Consider the following 19,338-nt stretch of genomic DNA (forward strand, 5'->3'; position numbering starts at 1 on the left):
TCTCTTTTGCTCTGGTGAAGAGTCATCCAGACTCGAAATGTTCGCTCTGTGCTCTCTCCACAGTTGCTCTCAGATAGGCTGAGACTTTCCAGCATTTCCTGTTCTGGTTTTGGACCAACATATTCTAAGAAGGACTCTCCGAAGCTCTCCACTTCAGTGTAGATCCTCTCTATGACAATTATCACTGCCATATAATAGCCCTGGCTGCAAATCACTTGTTCCCAGCCTTTACATAACTTGATTATATTTCCTGAATTAATACTTAGTGGAGTGCCCCAGGGATCCAGTGGAGTGCCCCAGGGATCTGTTCTGGGATCCTTGCTGTTTGTAATTTTCATAAATGACCTGGATGAGGAAGTGAAGGGATGGGTTGGTAAGTTGGTGGTGTTGTGGATAGTCTGGAGGAATGTCAGAAGTTGCAGCGAGACATAGATAAGATGCAAGACTGGGCGGAGAAGCGGCAGATGGACTTCAACACGGATAAATGTGTAGTGGTCCATTTTGGCTGGTCCAATGGGATGAAGGAGTAATAATATCAAGGGTAGGACTCTTAGCAGTGTAGAGGATGAGAAGGACCTTGGGGTCCAGGTCCATAGGACTCTTAAATCGGCCTCACAGGTGGAGGATGTGGTCAAGAAGGCATTTGGTGTACTAGCCTTCATTAATCGAGGAATTGAGTTTAGGAGTCGGGAGATAATGCTGCAGCTTTATAAGACCCTTGTCAGACGCCACTTGGAGTACTGTGCGCAGTTTTGGTTGCCTCATTACAAGAAAGATGTGGAAGCTATTGAAAGGGTGCAGAGGAGATTTACATGGATGTTGCCTGGATTGGGTGGCATGCCTTCTGAGGATAGGTTGAGGGAGCTAGGTCTTTTCTCCCTGGAGAGATAAAGGATGAGAGGTGACCTGATAGAGGTTTATAAGATGTTGAGAGGTATAGATCAGGTGGATCCTCAGAGGCTATTTCCCAGGGCTGAAATGGTCGCTATGAGAGGACACAGGTTTAAGGTGCTGGAGAGTAGGTACAGAGGAGATGTCAGGGGTAAGTTTTTCACTCAGAAGGTGGTGGGTGAGTGGAATCGGCTGCCGTCGGTGGTGATGGAGGTGAACTCGTTGGGGTCTTTTAAGAGACTTCTGGATGAGTACATGGGATTTAATGGGATTGAGGGTTATAGATAGGGCTGGAAGGTAGGGATATGATCAGCGCAACTTGTGGGCCGAAGGGCCTGTTTGTGCTGTAGTGTTCTGTGTTCTAATGCTCAGAAGGCCTTGTAATTGTCTACAGTAAGTATCAACTATTTTTGATCTCGGACATACTCTCCCCATCATTATTATTCAATCATGTGAGTTTGTCAATGCATTTTTATACATCCAATCTCAGCAACTACCACAAAGCCAATTATTTACTATTCGCCCGGTGTTCCAAAATGCTGTGGCTTAAAATTATCTTGTCCCTTTAAAATGTTCACACTTTTCTCAGTGACATTTTATACAAAAACAAAGCATTGGCCTTATTACATTCACTTACCCCATCAAATTCTATGTATGTTCTGATTAAATCTCTCTATTCCAGTTTATCACTCAACATATATTTTACGTAAAATAAAGCGATTGTTGTTTCAGTGGCCATCTGGTGTTCTTTGTTATGACTCCTGGGTCAAACTATCGTTTATTAATATATTGGATAGTAATGGTATACTCGTCATTGGTATGTGAGGCCCACTTATGAGAATGATAAATGATACTGAATTCAAGAGAATATTAGATTTGAGACCTGCAAAGTTTTAACAATCCCATTTTGTCTTTTCAGAAACTATCACAGAGCAACCATCCTCAAAATGACAAGTCACAAATTTCACAATGATGTGGCTCTGACTTGTCAAATGAGCAAAAACATTTTGGAAAAAGATAACAACCATAATCAGAAAAAGAAAGAAGTAAGAAGGAGGTGGAAAAGAATGCGCAAAACTGAATTTGAAATGTGCTAATGTTCTTCCCTCTCACATTGTAGTTTCAGATTGGAAACTAAACAAAACAACTGTTTTCTTTTTTGTTACCCAAAGCATGGACTGTGTCACTATGACAAACACACACTTGTGGTTCACAGCCAGAATAATAATTCAACATGCTTCCTCTGGTTGATTAATAAAGAAGCACTGCTGTGAGAAATGAGGTATTTTAGAATGTATTCAGTCATTTTTCCCAACTGGAACATTATAGCAATATTGGTGACAGACAAAATCCACAATGTTAAATTTGACTCCATCTGTGGATGCATTCATGCTTACATTACAAGATCATAACTTTGTACAGAATTAATTTAGTTTGTAAGGCTAACTTTAACTTTCTCCTGACCCACAAAAATATTAGGCCATTCCATGCCCCAGGCTAAACCACTGGTTGGAAGTGGCCAACACTTCCACCTCAAATGGTTGCTTACTTACTGTGGACAATTTTCTTGGGTATCTGGCAGTAGCCTGGCAACTCAATCAATTTTGACTCCTATCTGTTGGCAGTGATGTCTTTCTCATCGGCTTTGAGAAGACGTCAGTGTGGGGGTATGCAAATATGGCCTGGAGGTTAACAATTTTGGGGCCACATAAGTATGGCAGTGGTTCCCCATTTGCTTTGCTCCAAGTAAGTAAATAAGTGAAAACATAGCAGATGCCCTATCTTTAATTTTAGCTGAAATGGAACTGAGGGCAAATCATTGACCATTTAGGAGATAGGTAAGGCTCTTCTATGACAAGTTGTGACTACTGATGCCCCCTCTGAGAATCTATGTTGGGGCTTCAAATCTTTGTCGTCTTTATTAATTACTTTGATGAGATAGAAAGCCACATTTCAAGCTTGCTGATGACACAAATATAGGTGCTATTGTAAGCAGTATTGATGGAAGCTTAAAATTTCAAAAATATCAATAGTTTAAGCGACTGCGCAAAGCACTGGCAAATGTATTTCAGTGCAAAAAGTGCTACTTGGCGAAACAGTAGAGGTCCAAAAACTCTTGGAGCTCCATGTATATGGATCATTAAAGTATCATGAACAGATACAGAGGAGAATCAAAACACTTTTGGAATACTGATCTTTAGATCTAGAGGACTAACTTAAAGGGAGTAAAAATTATGTTACAGCTCTACAAAACCCTGTTACATTTGGAGGACTGTGTTCAACTCTGGGTACACACCTTAGAGAAGATATTTTGGCTTTGGGAGGGAGTGCAGAATTATGATTAGACTCACAGGTTAAATTATAATGAAAAATTTTATAAACTAGGTTTACATTTCCTGGAATTTATGATGAGAAGGGTAATTTGATCAAAGCGAATTACTCATTTCAAATATTTGGGTGCGGTGCTGATGATCATATTAAAATTTGAATTTCAATATGATTAGTGGTCCAAGATGGTATTCCCTGGGCCCACTAGCGTTGCCCACCCCCCACCCCCCCTTGCTGGGAGTTGTTCCCTCCAGCAGCATTTACGGTGGCTCCCCATAAACTGGGAGCAGGCATCCTGACTCTGCTGGAGGGAACAGAAGCCACTGAGGCCCCCTGGGATAAGGGGGAAGATGCCCCTTGGGCAGTGCCAGCCTGACACTCTGAGATTGCTCAAGGAGCAAACTGACACTGTCCACTGAGCACCTTTGTACTACCCACCAGGCACTAAGCAGTGGCATGCGGGCAAGGCCAGATGGGCAGAGCATACTGAGTGGGTGGAGCTTATTTGGGGGACAATCAATGGGGGTGCGGTGACCTGTTGTCACTCTGCAATCTGGATCAGTGTGGGAGGGAGGGAGGGACGGTTATTGGGGCTGACCATCAGGGTGGGGGAGGTCAAGATTATCTGGTGGGGGATGGGAGGGTCTGATTGTCAGGGTGGGTGGTCAAGGCTGGCCATGGGAATGGGGGAAGATCGGGGCTGGCCTGGGGGGGGGTTCCAGTGGGCCAGCAATCAGGGTTGGGGGGGGGGAGCGGGCTGCAAGAGTTAGGGGATTTACAAGACTGGCCAATGATTGGAGGCCAACAATGTGGGACCACTGCACATGTACCAGTCTCCACACTGACAGATCAGTGCATGCACAGTGGCCCACACAATGCTTTGCTGCTGGCCTCCTGGGTGGGAATAAGCCCCGCTCATCACTGGCATTGCTCAGAGTGTCAGAGGTTTGTTCTAGTAATTCTCATGTTTACCTACCCTTTGGGCGCTTAGTTTTGTTTGGAAGAATCCTCGCCTCACTATCTCACGCTTAGTATCAGTTTTAAGCTTTTTTGCATCTTTGACTTATTTCGTGGTCCTTCTCTTGCAGTACTGTAATTTTTTTTATTGTTACATTTTGCCTCTGTAGCTCTGATCATTTTGTCCACTGGCCAACATTTCAACTTGTTTCACCTGATCTTTTAGTCATTCCAATGAGCACATCTCCTTTCTCCTTGCAGGATTTACAGGTGACATTAGTCCTCTTTATCACGCTTCTGGTTTGTTGTTAATTCATTCATTTGCTCTTGTTCAGTCAGTGCTTAATGATCTTAGATAGGTACTTGCCTTACATGTACAATATTATTCTTTTTAAGATCGTCATTTTGTTTTCAGTACTGAAATGTTTGCAAACATTGTCCTTCCAACACACATTAAAGATCTGTGTCCCAGATATTGCTGAACTTTATAACTGTGGTTGTTATCCATTTCTTCTATTTTATCTGGTTATGTACAAATACTAAGAAAAACTAAGTATTGTCTGTCATGATTTCTCATAGAGTCATAAAGCCTTTATGCATAGTATTCATAATTGATATTAAATTGATTAACGTCCCCCATTTAATAATCTTCCTATTTGCCCATCTTTATTATTGCTTCAAGTAATTATGACCTACATAGGGGAACCATAAAATTAACCAAAGTACCAACCAAATGTAAAATTACCAACGAGATTTCGCTTTTTGTAACTTTTACTTTAACATGAATTACTGATGCAAAATAAACATGAATAGGCAAGTGATAACTTCAAAGAAAAAGATAAATTTTATCTTACACAATGCACCTTACACAATAAGCAACATTCCCCTTCAGCATATATGACAGTACGTAACTACAAGTTCCAAAATATGTTGATCTTTATTTACAAACAGCAGTTCCAGAATCATATATGACAACAGCTTTCATTGTTTCACTGGTACAATTATCATCGACCAGGTTTATCTTTTCAAACCCTCTCTTCGTTGGGTCATGACAGTCTTGATAATGTAGCTCTCCTGAATTCCTTTTAACCAACCAGCCAAGGACACCCAGTTCCCAATCTGGTCTGTTGATGCAAACGCTCAGCTCTTTTGCATGCCTGAGCATCACCTTTTAGAATTCAGCCCTTTTTAGTTCATTCATACATCACTTTCCTAAGCATTTCTGGAACTTAATTTTTTTTTTCTTATTGCCAAGCAGAAAACCTAACTTTTCCTAGATTTTTGCTGGCTATTCTCCTCAAACAATTTCTGTGTTCCCTTTTTCACTCTGTATACTTTCTCTTTGTGTCCACATCTGTGTGCTGATCACCTTCACCCTCCAACTCTCCTGCTTGTACCTCTCCTTTGCCATTTACAGGAGTGACTTCTTTGTCTGCCTGGCTTTTTGTATCTTCCTTCCTGTTGATACAGCTTCCAGGTCAAGGATCACATGTTTCAGTATTTTAATTGTCCGACAAGGTTACGATTAATCTCTATCCTATTGATTCAAATTCTTAAAAGTTAGTTTCAAATATTCTTCAAAACATGTACAGATTCCATAGGCATTTTTAAGAAATTACAAATATCCCTTACTGTGATGCTTGCAGTTTGAAGGTTGCCACAAAATAGCAAACTATCCGCCTTGACCTGTTACAAACACTAGCTTGGATGTATTCACATTAGAGAGGTCTCCTCTTTAAAGTAGAATAACAGATTCAACTTTATTGCTCATTGATATTTTTTATTTACATTACTATCTACTGGTTAATGGAGATACAAATTTTATCTTTCAATTTCTTAATTTTCCCATTCAGGTTATCCTTTACAATTCTTATCCAGTCAAAACAAATACTGACTTTATACATTCTCAAGAGGCTAACCTATTTATGGCTGTAATCTGTAAATTTTATTAAATGTAATGAAACTTGAAATGTAACATTCACTATCCTGACTGGTGCATTTAATCCATTCAAAGCATTTAGTAGGTCATATTAATGTGTAATTATTTCAGTTGTCAAATACCATGGTTTGAAGACAAATGTATGGGTAATACTCAGTGTTTGTGTCATTTGATTGACTGTTGAATTATTTGACATGTTAAATGTTAAAAGTCTACACTGTCGTAGAGAATGATAACTATTTTATTATATAATGTCTTACTGAGAATCTACTTGATGAGAGCTTTATTCCACTCTTTTATACAGTCCATAGCTTAAAGTAGTTCTATAACAAAAGTAAAATGAAACACAAATATACTTGTACCCATCAACAAATGATAGAGGCTTTCATTCCCAGTTCAAAAAATTATAATGTGTGCACAATATATTTTATCTGCTTGAAGTCTTTAAAAAGGATCATCTCTCCAATATGCAAATTTATATGTCAGGATGTAACATTTGTGAAAGTGCCATCTTAGACCTGTTTTTCTTCAGTAATTTCAACATAATATACCAAATGTTCTGTGTTTAAAATTGTCATTTTTGTAATTAACTCATCATAATTTATTGAACAATGTAATAAAAATAAAGAACTCTGTAATTATGTGCCTTTCAAGATACCTCAAAGAACCTTGCAGCCAAGACTTTTGAAGTACAGTTACTACTGTAATATAGAATACACCCAATTTGTGCAGCAAGGTTTCAAATACAGTAAGTAGATAATGGGGATGATTTTCCTAAAAAGAAAATAAGTGCCCAATGGGCTGAAAAATGGGAGTGTTTCCTGTCTGTTTCCTGGGCGTACCTAGTCTGCTGAATTTTTGGCACTCTGTGCTTCACAGAGTCCACCAGTGGACTCATGCTGGTAAGGGAAGATGGGGCCTAATTCTGCCTGACAGGCTGGCAGCTTAGTTCTGTGCAGGCCACTGTGCATGCATCAATCTGTCAGTAGGGAGATAAGCATATGCATACTGGCCCCCCAATGCCAGTCCCCGATCGCTGACCTTCCATGTTTCCATGTGACAAAAATGGTTGACGAAGGAAGGGCCGTGGATATCGTCTATATGGATTTCAGTAAGGCATTTGACAAAGTCCCTCATGGCAGATTGGTTAAGAAAGTTAAGGCTCTTGGGGTACAAGGAGAGGTGGCTAGATGGGTAGAGAACTGGCTTGGCCACAGGAGACAGAGGGTAGCAGCTGAAGGGTCTTTTTCCAGCTGGAGGTCTGTGACTAGTGGTGTTCTGCAGTGCGCTGTACTGGGATCTCTGCTATTTGTGCTATATATAAATGATCTGGAAGAAGGTGTAACTGGTGTTATCAGCAAATTTGCGGATGACACAAAGATGGCTGGACTTGCGGATAGCGATGAACATTGTGGAACAATACAGCAGGATATAGATAGGCTGGAAAATTGGGTGGAGAAATGGCAGATGGAATTTAATCCAGATAAATGCGAAGTGATCATTTTAGAACATAGAACGTTACAGTGCAGAACAGGCCCTTCGGCCCTCGATGTTGTGCCAACCAATTAAGAAAAAAGCAATGACCCTCTAACCTAAACCATTCCCTTTCCATCCATAAACCTATCCACGGACCTCTTAAACGCCCCCAAACTTGGCGCATCTACAACTGCAGCAGGCAGGGCATTCCATACCCTTACCACCCTCTGGGTAAAGAACGTGCCTCTGACATCCGTCCTATAACTACCACCCCTTAATTTAAAGCTATGTCCCCTCGTGCTAGCTTTCTCCATCCGAGGAAAAAGGCTATCACTGTCCACCCTATCTAAACCTCTAATCATCTTGTATGTTTCAATAAGGTCTCCTCTCAGCCGCCTTCTTTCTAACGAAAACAACCTCAAATCCCTCAGCCTCTCCTCATAGGACCTTCCCTCCATACCAGGCAACATCCCGGTAAACCTCCTCTGCACCCTCTCCAATGCCTCCACTTCTTTCTTATAATGTGGGGACGAGAACTGTACACAATACTCCAAGTGCGGCCGCACCAGAGTTTTGTACAGTTGCAACATGACGTTGCGGCTCCAAAATTCAATCCCCCTACCAATAAACGCCAAGACACCGTATGCCTTCCTAACAACCTTATCGACTTGATTTCCAACTTTCAGTGATCTATGCACATATACACCTAGATCGCTCTGTTCGTCAACACTATTCAGTGTCCTACCGTCAGCCCTATACTCTACACATTTGTTATTCCTGCCAAAGTGAATTACCTCACACTTTTCCACATTAAACTCCATTTGCCACCTCTCGGCCCAGCTCTACAACTTGTTCAAGTCTCTCTGTAAACTATGACACCCCCCTTCACTATCTACCACTCCTCCGACTTTGGTGTCATCAGCAAATTTACTAATCCATCCTTCTATACCCTCATCCATATCATTTATAAAAATTACAAACAGCAGTGGCCCCAAAACAGATCCCTGAGGCACACCACTTGTAACCGAACTCCATGACGAATACTTTCCATCAACCACCACCCTCTGTCTTCTATCAGCTAGCCAATTCCTGATCCAATTAACTAAATCACCCTCAATCCCATACATCTGCATTTTCTGCAGAAGCCTTCCATGGGGAACCTTATCAAACGCCTTACTAAAGTCCATATATACCACGTCAACTGCCTTACCCCCATCCACCTCTTTGGTCACTTTTTCAAAAAACTCAATAAGGTTAGTAAGGCACGATCTACCCTTCACAAAACCATGCTGACTATCTCCAATCAATTCATTACTCTCTAAATAACTATAAATCCTATCCCTAATAATTTTTTCTAATACTTTGCCCACAACAGAAGTAAGACTCACCGGTCTATAATTCCCAGGAAAGTTTCTATTCCCCTTCTTAAACAATGGGACAACATTTGCTATCCTCCAGTCTTCTGGCACTATACCTGTGACCAACGACGACCTGAAGATCGGAGCCAGAGGCTCTGCAATCGCCTCTCTTGCCTCCCAGAGAATCCTAGGGTAAATCCCGGCCGGCCCAGGGGACTTATCTATTTTCAAACTCTCAAGAATATCTAGCACATCCTCCTTATCTACTTCAATACTATCCAGTTTACAACTCTGTAACCCAGTGTTCTCCACAACTACATTTACGTCTCCCTGTGTGAATACCGAAGAGAAATATTTGTTCAGTGCCTCTCCAATCTCTTCCGGCTCCACACATAACTTCCCACTGCTGTCTCTGACTGGCCCTAATTTTGCCCTAACCAATCTTCTATTCTTAACATATCTAAAGAAAGCTTTAGGATTCTCCTTAATCCTATCAGCCAAAGTCTTCTCGTGTCCTCTTTTAGCTCTTCTTAACTCACTCTTTAGCTCCCTCCTGGCTAATCTATAGCTTTCCAGTGCACTACCTGAGCTTTCAAGCCTCATCCTGACATAAGCCTCCTTTTCCCTTTTAACCAGCGAATCAACTCTTTTAGTGCACCACGGTTCCCTAGCTCGACCATTTCCTCCTTGCCTGACAGGGACAGGGACAGGGATTTTGGAAGAACTAATGTAGGATGGAGCTGTACAATAAATGGCAGGGCCATCAAGAGTATAGAAACACATAAAAACCTAGATGTGCAAGTCCACAAGTCCCTGAAGGTGGCAGAACAGGTGGAGAAGGTGGTGAAGAAGGCATATGGTATGCTTGCCTTTATAGGACGGGGTATAGAGTATAAAAGCTGGAGTCTGATGTTGCACCTGTATAGAACGCTGGTTAGGCCACATTTGGAGTACTGTGTCCAATTCTGGTCGCCGCACTACCAGAAGGAGATGGAGGCTTTGGAGAGAGTGCAGAGAAGGTTAACTAGGACATTGCCTGGTATGGAGGGTCTTAGCTATGAGGAGAGATTGGGTAGAATGGGGTTGTTCTCCCTGGAAAGACAGAGAATGAGGGGAGACCTAATAGAAGTGTACAAAATTATGAAGGGTATAGAAAGAATGAATAGTTGGAAGCTTTTCTGAGGTCCGAGATGATGATCACGAGGGGTCATGGGCTCAAGGTGAGAGGGGCGAGATATCAGAGGGACATTTTTTATACAGAGGGTGGTGGGGACCTGGAATCTGCTGCCAAGTAGGGTGGTGGAGGCAGACATGCTGGCATCGTTTAAGAATTACCTGGATAGTCACATGAGCAGCCTGGGAATGGAGGGATACAAACGAATAGTCTAGTTGGACGAATGCACAGCACAGGCTTGGAGGGCCGAAGGGCCTGTTTCCTGTGCTGTACTGTTCTTTGTTCTTTATCTTCCCTAACCCTTCCCAATCACCAATTTCCCTGACCTCACCCCCACAATTGCCAGCCTCTCTGACCCTTCCCCCTGATGGTCAGCCGTGACCCTCAACCTTCCATAGCTTGCCCAATCCCTTCATGGACAGCTCCAAATCCCCCCCTCCCAATGGCCAGCCCTGATCGCCCCTTCCCTCCCCCACTGATTCCTAATGCAGAATGCACCACAGTCCACCCTCACCACTGCCCCCCCCAAGTAGGCACTGCCCCCTTCAGCCTCCCCCCCTTGGCATTGCCTGGTGTCTAGTGGGCAGTGCCAAGGTGCCAGGCTGGCAGTGCTAGATTGGCACTGCCCAAGAGGCAACTCCCACCCTTGAAATCTCAGGTGTGCCTTAGTGGCCTCTGTCCCCACTAGCAAGATCATCACATCAAGTCCTCATTGATGTGGACCAACTCTAATCCCCGTTGGTGAGAGGGAAGAATTGGTGAGCCCGGACAATACTGTTCCAGACTCACTAATTATATTGAAATTGAGATTTAAGTATGGTTATCAGCCTCGTGCTGACTTCTGGCACAAGGCTGATTATGCCATAAAGAATGACTCGGGAAAGTCATGACTGGCATCTGTGACAGTCCCCAGCTAACATTTCCCAGCCCACTGTGCTGCTTGAGCAGCACAGGGTGCTGGGAAAATTGTGCCCAATATCTGAATAATCTCTTATTTTATTTTTATTAGTTGAGGGATAAATAGTGTCCAGGGTACTGGGAAAAATGCTCCTGTTCCCTTCAAATAATTCATTTGAGATGTGAAACAAACTGAAATAAAATTTATTGAACTCAGTCTATCTCAGAATATGTTCAGGTAACACTCCCAGCCTCAATATTCCTCTCCTTCATGCTTGGAGAATTTTCAGTTTCAACTTGCTTGGGGTCTCATTCTTTTACATCACTGCGATTTCCATTAATGTAGATTTTTGCCTGTGGAAAGCTAAGCATACATAGGGCATAAAATACATTGCTCCATTACTGTTAGAAGTGGTATCATGGAAGCTAAGTGTTAGTTTACTGGGGCTCAATGCACTTGTAATCTGCTTCCTGCATAGCATTTCATTAGGCATCCACAGCATGTGCTGCCAATCTGTGAATCAATGTTATCCCGGATATCACACCATCCAATCAAATGATGCAATGCCAGGATAACTAATTTGGACCATCAGGTCCAGGCCACAAATTTGTACATCATTCGGCTAAAGTCAGACATTCTGCTGCAAGATGGGCTCTGAACCAAGGCTAATTAATGGTCTATTCAACAATTGCAGGTGGGCTGCTTTTGACTTAACATTGCTTTAACTGAGTGGAACAACCTAGCTTGGTTCTTGGAAGCAAATTTTACCAGATGTGAATATATTCAGGACCGTAAGACAAGTATCTGAAGTAAAACAGAAAATGCTGGAAAAACTCAGCAGGTCTGATAGCATCTGTGGAGAGAGAACAGAGTTTGTCCTGAGCTGCTGAGGTTTTCAGCATTTTCTGTTTTGCTTCAGATTCCAGCATCTGCAATAATTTGCTTATATTTAAGGACCTGAATTAGATACGTGGGTATTCTGCTGTGCCTCGTGGTCAGGAAATGGAGCAAAGGAGGGGAGAGAGAAGTTCTGCAAAGAAGTAGGGGGAATTCTCCATCTCCATTAAAAGTTCTACCACACACAAGGGTCTGAATTCTCCCAAAAAAAACTAAGTGCCAAATTCATGTGAAAACTGGATTAATTCACGTTGTTTTTCTTCAGTGGGAGTTGAGAGAAGAATCTCCCACACTCTATGCAATGCAGAGACCACCAGAGGCTGTAAATATCATTAAATTTCAGGAGGCAGGGCCTATTCTCACTGGAGAGGCTGAAATCAGCATGCTGATGGACCACTGCACATGCCACAATCTGTCAGCGCTGCTAGCCTCCCGATTGCCGGCTAGCTCACCCTCCCTCCTCAATGTGGAAGGGTGGGGCCAGAGAGCTGGCATTGCGGGACCCCCATGACCCTTGCAACATCGGGTCTCGGTACCACCACACGACCCAATTGCTGGACCCCGGACCATTCCTGGGCCCAGCTCCGACACCCACCCCCCCGCAACCCTGCCCCACCTCTGCTCCCCCCACCACCACCCCCCCACCCCACCCCAGCCCACCCTGATCTCTAACTGCCCCCACTGATTCATAAGAACATAAGAAATAGGAGCAGGAGTAGGCCATCTAGCCCTTCGAGCCTGCCCCGCCATTCAATAAGATCATGGCTGATCTGTCATGGCTCAGTTCCACATTCCCGCCCTCTCCCCATAACCCTTAAACCCCTCGCTTATCAAAAACCCATCAACCCGCGTCTTCAAAATATTTAGCGAGGCAGCCTCCACCACCTCAACGGGCAGACAATTCCAGAGATTCACCACCCTTTGAGTGAAGAAGTTCCTCCTCAACTCCGTTCTAAACTGCACCCCCTTTATCTTGAGGCTGTGCCCCCTAGTCGTACTGTCCTTTCTGAGCGGGAAGAGTCTCTCCACCTCTATCCTATCCATCCCATTCATCATCTTATACGTCTCAGTGAGATCTCCCCTCGTTCCTCTAAACTCTAACGAGTACATTCCCCCCTATCAGTTACAATCCTTGCAATGCCGACCCTCCCAACAGGCCAACCACCCCCCTATCGCGGCCTTACTGTACCATCGTAGCCCACCCTGATTGCTGGCCTCCTTCTTCCCCCAGTGAACCTGTCTGCCGAGTGGCAGCTGTTCACCCTACCCCCACCAATTGCCACCTAGGTTCTGTCCCCATCAAGCCCTGCCACCCTCGGTCCTGTCATCATATGCCCTGCCAATGCCCAGTGGGCAGTGTCAAGGTGTCCCATGGGCATTGGCTGTTTGCCCCTTGGGCAGTACCAGGCACCCAGGTTGGCACTGCCAATGTGCCAATGCTCAGGGGGCACCTCCACCCCACTGCCCGATCCTGTGGGTAGCCCGATTGTCCCCCCGGTTCACTCCAGCAGAGTTAGGCTGCTAGTTCCCCAAAAGTGGGGAGCTACTCTAAACCCCGCTGGAGTGAAATATTCCTAATGGGTTGGAAGATGCTTGCGGACCCTGTCAATTTCAGCCCCAGGCCCGCTAACCACATGTAAATAATATTTAAATGAGCCCCTGGATCATAATGTAGCTCCACATCTGTTTCTGCGTTGAAGCTGACAGCACCAGAAATCTGGCACTGGAAGAGGTGCTCCGGGCTGCACACCCAGCGTGGATCGTGCTAATCCGGCCCTGTTGGAGAATCACCCCCAAGATTTCTGGAAACAACTTTCCATTCTTCACATGATCTGTCCATAATCCCTGACGTAACTGAGATTCACCAAGGAGGTGGTTATGAAACTCTGTCAGCTCTACACCTTGACCTCAAGACTCAGCGGGATAAGAATCTGTCAGTGGCTTTAGAAATTATCATTGGTATCGCCTTCTTCTTTCATGACTTTAGATCCTTCCAGGTAGGACTCATTGCAAACATCTCTCATATGCTGGATATCTTATCACCTGACAGGACATAGAGGGAATTTACAACAAGTGAGGGGATCCCTTTCCATGTTCAAACTGAATGCTTTATCAGGATAGCAAGATTCCTGATGATGCGGAACATTATTGACTGCACTGATTTGGCACAGTGTGCTCTGTATGTCAACTGGGAGAGGTGCAGAAAATGAACAAGCCTCCATAACTGTGCAGATGGTGCACGATCTCATCACAGAATCATAGAATTGTTGCAGTACAGAATACCATTTGGACCCTTGTGCCAGTGCCAACTCTTTGCAAGAGCAATTCAGCTGACCCCATTTTCCCCCACATCCTTGTGAATTATTTTCTTTTCAGATAGTATCCAATTTTCCTTTGAAGTTCTTGACTGAATTGCCCTTCAACACACTCTCAGGTAGTGCATTCTAACCACTTGCTCCATTCATCAGGTTGTTATGGCTCTTTGAAGCATTCACTTTAAATCAGTGTTTTAGGAAGATAAGTGATCCTGTGTAAAGAGATCGACATTTACCTTATCACTGTGTGGACTCTAGGAACAGATCCAGCATACCCCAAGTTTGCATGGGCTGGGTGCAATTGTTGCGTGCACAATCCAGCATCATAGAGTTCTTTAGATGGAAGACAAAGGCCCAGTGGACAAAAGCCCAGTGCACCTGTGTATGAAGAAGATACTGCAAAAACCAAATCATCCGACTCAGGATAGTAGTGAATATCAAAGGGGAATCCTGATTAAGAAGAAAGAGGAGCAGAGGAGGAGACTCTGAGCATGTAAAGGACTGCATTTGGCAGATCTGAAGTGGAAAGGGCTCAAGAGAAACAATGGCAATGCAGGAGGGCTCAGGAAAAGCCCTGGCAATTTAGGAGGCAGCAGAGGGTTGGTGCTCTGGGCCATTAGGCAAAGGTATCCCTATGGAGGAGTTTAGTTCTGCTCTGTGTGAAAAATTGCCCTTCTGGACCCTTTTGTATTTTTCCCCTCTCACCTTAAACGTATGCCCTCTAGATTTAGACTTCCTACCTTTGGGCAAAGATATCAACTATCTAGCTGATCTGTGCCCCTCATTATTTTACAGACCTTTATAAGATCGCCCCTCAGCCTTCTACGCTCCAGAGAGAAAAGTGCCAGTCTATCCAGCTTCTTCTTATAACTCAAACCATCAAGTCCTGGTAGTAGCCTAGTAAATTGTTTCTACACTCTTTGTAATTTAGTAATATCCTTTCTATAATAGGGTGACCAGAACGGTACACAGTATTCCAAGTGTGGCCTTACCAATGTCTTGTACGACTTCAACAAGACGTCCCTACTCCTGTATTCAATGTTCTGACCAATGAAACTAAGCATGCTAAATGCCCTCTTCACCACTCTGTCCACCTATGGCTCCAAGGAGCTATGAGCTATGAACCTGTACCCCTAGATCTCTTTGTTCTGTAACTCTCCCCAGTGCCCTACTATTAACTGAGTAAGTCCTGCCTTGGTTCAATCTACCTTGCATTTATCTAAGTTAAACTTCATCTGCCATTTGTCAGCCCACTAGCCCAATTGATCAAGATCCTATTGCAATCTGAAATAATCTTCTTCACTGTTCACTATGCCACCAATCTTGATGTCATCTGCAAACTTGCTAACCATGCCTCATATTCTCATAAGAACATAAGAACATAAGAAATAGGAGCAGGAGTAGGCCATCTAGCCCTTTGAGCCTGCCCCGCCATTCAATAAGATCATGGCTGATCTGTCGTGGCTCAGTTCTACATTCCCGCCTTCTCCCCATAACCCTTAATCCCCTCTCTTATCAAAAACCCATCAATCCACATCTTAAAAATATTTAGCGAGGCAGCCTCCACCACTTCAACGGGCAGACAATTCCAGAGATTCACCACCCTTTGAGTGAAGAAGTTCCTCCTCAACTCCGTTCTAAACAGCACCCCCTTTATCTTGAGGCTGTGCCTCCTAGTCGTACTGTCCTTTCTGAGCGGGAAGAGTCTCTCCACCTCTATCCTATCCATTCCATTCATCGTCTTATACGTCTCAATGAGATCTCCCCTCATTCTTCTAAACTCTAACGAGTACAAGCCTAGTTTATTCAGCCTCTCCTCATAGCTCAACCCCCTCAACTCCAGTATCAGCCTAGTAAACCTCCTCTGCACTCCCTCCAAGGCCAAAATATCCTTGCGTAAGTGCGGCGACCAAGACTGCACACAGTACTCCAGCTGCGGCCTCACCAATGCCCTATACAGCTGCAGCAAGACCTCCCTACTTTTATATTCAATCCCCCTCGCTATGAAGGCCAGCATCCCATTAGCCTTCCTGACCACCTGTTGCACCTGCAGGCTGGGTTTTTTCGACTCATGCACAAGAACCCCGAGGTCCCTCTGCACCGTCGCCTGCTGCAGTTTTTCGCTACATAAGTAATAGTCCTTCCTACCATTATTCCTACCAAAGTGGACCACCTCGCACTTGCCAACATTAAATACCATTTGCCAGTTCCTGGCCCATTCGCCCAGCCTATCTAGATATTCTCATCCAAATCATTAATATAAATGACAAATGACAGTGGACCCAGCACCAATCCCTGAGGTACACCGCTGATCACAGGCCTCCAATTGAAAAACATCCCTCTACAACCACCCAAAAAGAAAATGCTGGAAAATCTCAGCAGGGCTGGCAGCATCTCTCCTTACAGATGCTGCCAGACCTGCTGAGATTTTCCAGAGTTTTCTCTTTTGGTTTCAGATTCCAGCATCCACAGTAATTTGTTTTTATCCTCTACAACCAGCCTCTGGCTTCTGTCATCATGGTGTGGAGATGCCGGCGTTGGACTGGGGTAAACACAGTAAGAAGTCTCACTACATCAGGTTAAAGTCCCACAGGTTTATTTGATAGTAAACCCACAAGCTTTCAGGGTTTGCCCCTTCATCAGGTGAGTAGAGAGTTCTGGTCTCTGACAGAGCATACAACAGCACACACAGTTTACAGATTACTGATTAGAATGCAAGTCTTTACAGCTAACCTGCTATTCAAGTCATAAAGATGCAGACAATGTAAGCGGAGAGAGCATTAGGTTAAAGAGATGTGTATTGTCTCCAGACAGGACAGTAAGTGAAATTTTACAAGCCCAGGCAAGTCATGGGGGTTACAGATAGTGTGACATGAACCCAAGATCCCGGTTGAGACCGTCCTCATGTGTGCGGAACTTGGCTATCAGTCTCTGCTCAGCGACCCTGCGCTGTCGTGTGCCATGAAGGCCGCCTAGGAGAACGCTTACCCGCAGATCAGAGGCTGGATGCCCGTGACCGCTGAAGTGTTTGCCAACAGGAAGGGAACAGTCTTGCCTGGTGATTGTTGAGCGATGTTCATTCATCCATTGTTGTAGCGTCTGCATGGTCTCCCCAGTGTACCATGCTTCGGGACATCCTTTCCTGCAGCGTATTCAGTAGACAACATTGGCCGAGTTGCAGGAGTCTGTACCATGTACCTGGTGGATGATATTCTCACGTGACATGATGTCATCCATGTCGATGATCCGGCATGTCTTGCAGAGGTTGCTGTGGCAGGGTTGTGTGGTATTGTGGTCACTGTTCTCCTGAAGGCTGGGTAGTTTGCTGCGGACAATGGTCTGTTTGAGTTGTGCAGTTGTTTGAAGGCAAGAAGTGGGGGTGTGGGGATGGCTCTGGCGAGATGTTTGTCTTCATCAATGATATGCTGAAGACTCCGGAGAAGATGTCGTAGTTTCTCCGCTCTGGGGAAGTACTGGACATAAGAACATAAGAACATAAGAAATAGGAGCAGGAGTAGGCCATCTAGCCCTTCGAGCCTGCCCCGCCATTCAATAAGATCATGGCTGATCTGTCGTGGCTCAGTTCCACATTCCCGCCCTCTCCCCATAACCCTTAATCCCCTCGCTTATCAAAAACCCATCAACCTGCGTCTTAAAAATATTTAGCGAGGCAGCCTCCACCACTTCAACGGGCAGAGAATTCCAGAGATTCACCACCCTTTGAGTGAAGAAGTTCCTCCTCAACTCCATTCTAAACCGCACCCCCTTTATCTTGAGGCTGTGCCCCCTAGTCGTACTGTCCTTTCTGAGCGGGAAGAGTCTCTCCACCTCTATCCTATCCATCCCATTCATCATCTTATATGTCTCAATGACATCTCCCCTCATTCTTCTAAACTCTAACGAGTACGAGCCTAGTTTATTCAGCCTTTCCTCATAGCTCAACCCCCTCAACTCCGGTATCAGCCTAGTAAACCTCCTCTGCACTCCCTCCAAGGCCAAAGTATCCTTGTGTAAGTGCGGCGACCAAAACTGCACACAGTACTCCAGCTGCGGCCTCACCAATGCCCTATACAGCTGCAGCAAGACCTCCCTACTTTTATATTCAATCCCCCTCGCTATGAAGGCCAGCATCCCATTAGCCTTCCTGGCCACCTGCTGCACCTGCAGGCTGGGTTTTTGCGACTCATGCACAAGGACCCCGAGGTCCCTCTGCACCGTCGCCTGCTGCAGTTTTTCACCACATAAGTAATAGTCCTTCCTACCATTATTCCTACCAAAGTGGACCACCTCGCACTTGCCAACATTAAATTCCATTTGCCAGTTCCTGGCCCATTCGCCCAGCCTATCTCGATCCTTCTGCAGACTCTCCACACCCTCCACGCAATTTGCCGTTCCACCAATCTTGGTGTCATCAGCAAATTTCGACACCATACACTCGGTTCCCTCCTCCAGATCATCTATATAAATGGTAAATAGCTGAGGCCCCAGCACCGACCCCTGGGGCACTCTACGACGAAGGGTACTGTGTCCATCGTGTCCTGTGTTTGTCTTCTGAGGAGGTTGGTACGGTTTTTCACTGTGGCACGTTGGAACTGTCGATCGATGAGTCGAGTGCCATATACTGTTCTTATGAGGGCATCTTTCAGCGTCTGGAGGTGTCTGTCATGATCTTCCTCATCTGAGCAGATCCTGTGTATACGGAGGTCTTGTCCGTAGGGGATGGCTTCTTTCACGTTTTTAGGGCGGAAGCTGAGAAATGGAGCATCGTGAGGTTATCTGTGGGCTTGCGATACAGTGAGGTGCTAAGGTGACTGTCCTTAATGGAGATGCGTGTATCCTAGAATGCTGGACCACAATGTCTTCACCTTCAACAACCAGTTCTTCATTCAGACACATGGAACAGCCATAGGGACCAAATTTGCACCTCAATACGCCAACAGCTTCATGCACAGACTCGAACAAGACTTCTTCACTGCACAGGACCTTCAAGCGATGCTATACACTAGATACCTCGATGACATTTTCTTCCTTTGGACTCATGGTGAACAATCACTGAAACAACTATATGAAGACATCAACAAGTTCCTTCCTCCCATCTGACTCAC

General features: G+C 44.7%; 1 protein-coding gene across 1 annotated transcript in view; it reads left to right on the forward strand.

Moving 5' to 3' along the window:
• The window catches only part of LOC145354580 (coiled-coil domain-containing protein 172-like), a 96,207-nt gene extending 94,295 nt beyond the window's left edge, over window positions 1-1,912 (forward strand). The window contains 1 exon segment of the mRNA XM_080206044.1: window positions 1,811-1,912. Coding sequence (XP_080062170.1) covers window positions 1,811-1,912 — 102 coding nt within the window.
• Window positions 1,913-19,338: the final 17,426 nt, after the last annotated feature.

This window comes from Carcharhinus amblyrhynchos, chromosome 17 (assembly GCF_965287045.1).
Source record: "Carcharhinus amblyrhynchos chromosome 17, sCarAmb.v2.hapA, whole genome shotgun sequence".
NCBI lineage: Eukaryota > Metazoa > Chordata > Chondrichthyes > Carcharhiniformes > Carcharhinidae > Carcharhinus > Carcharhinus amblyrhynchos.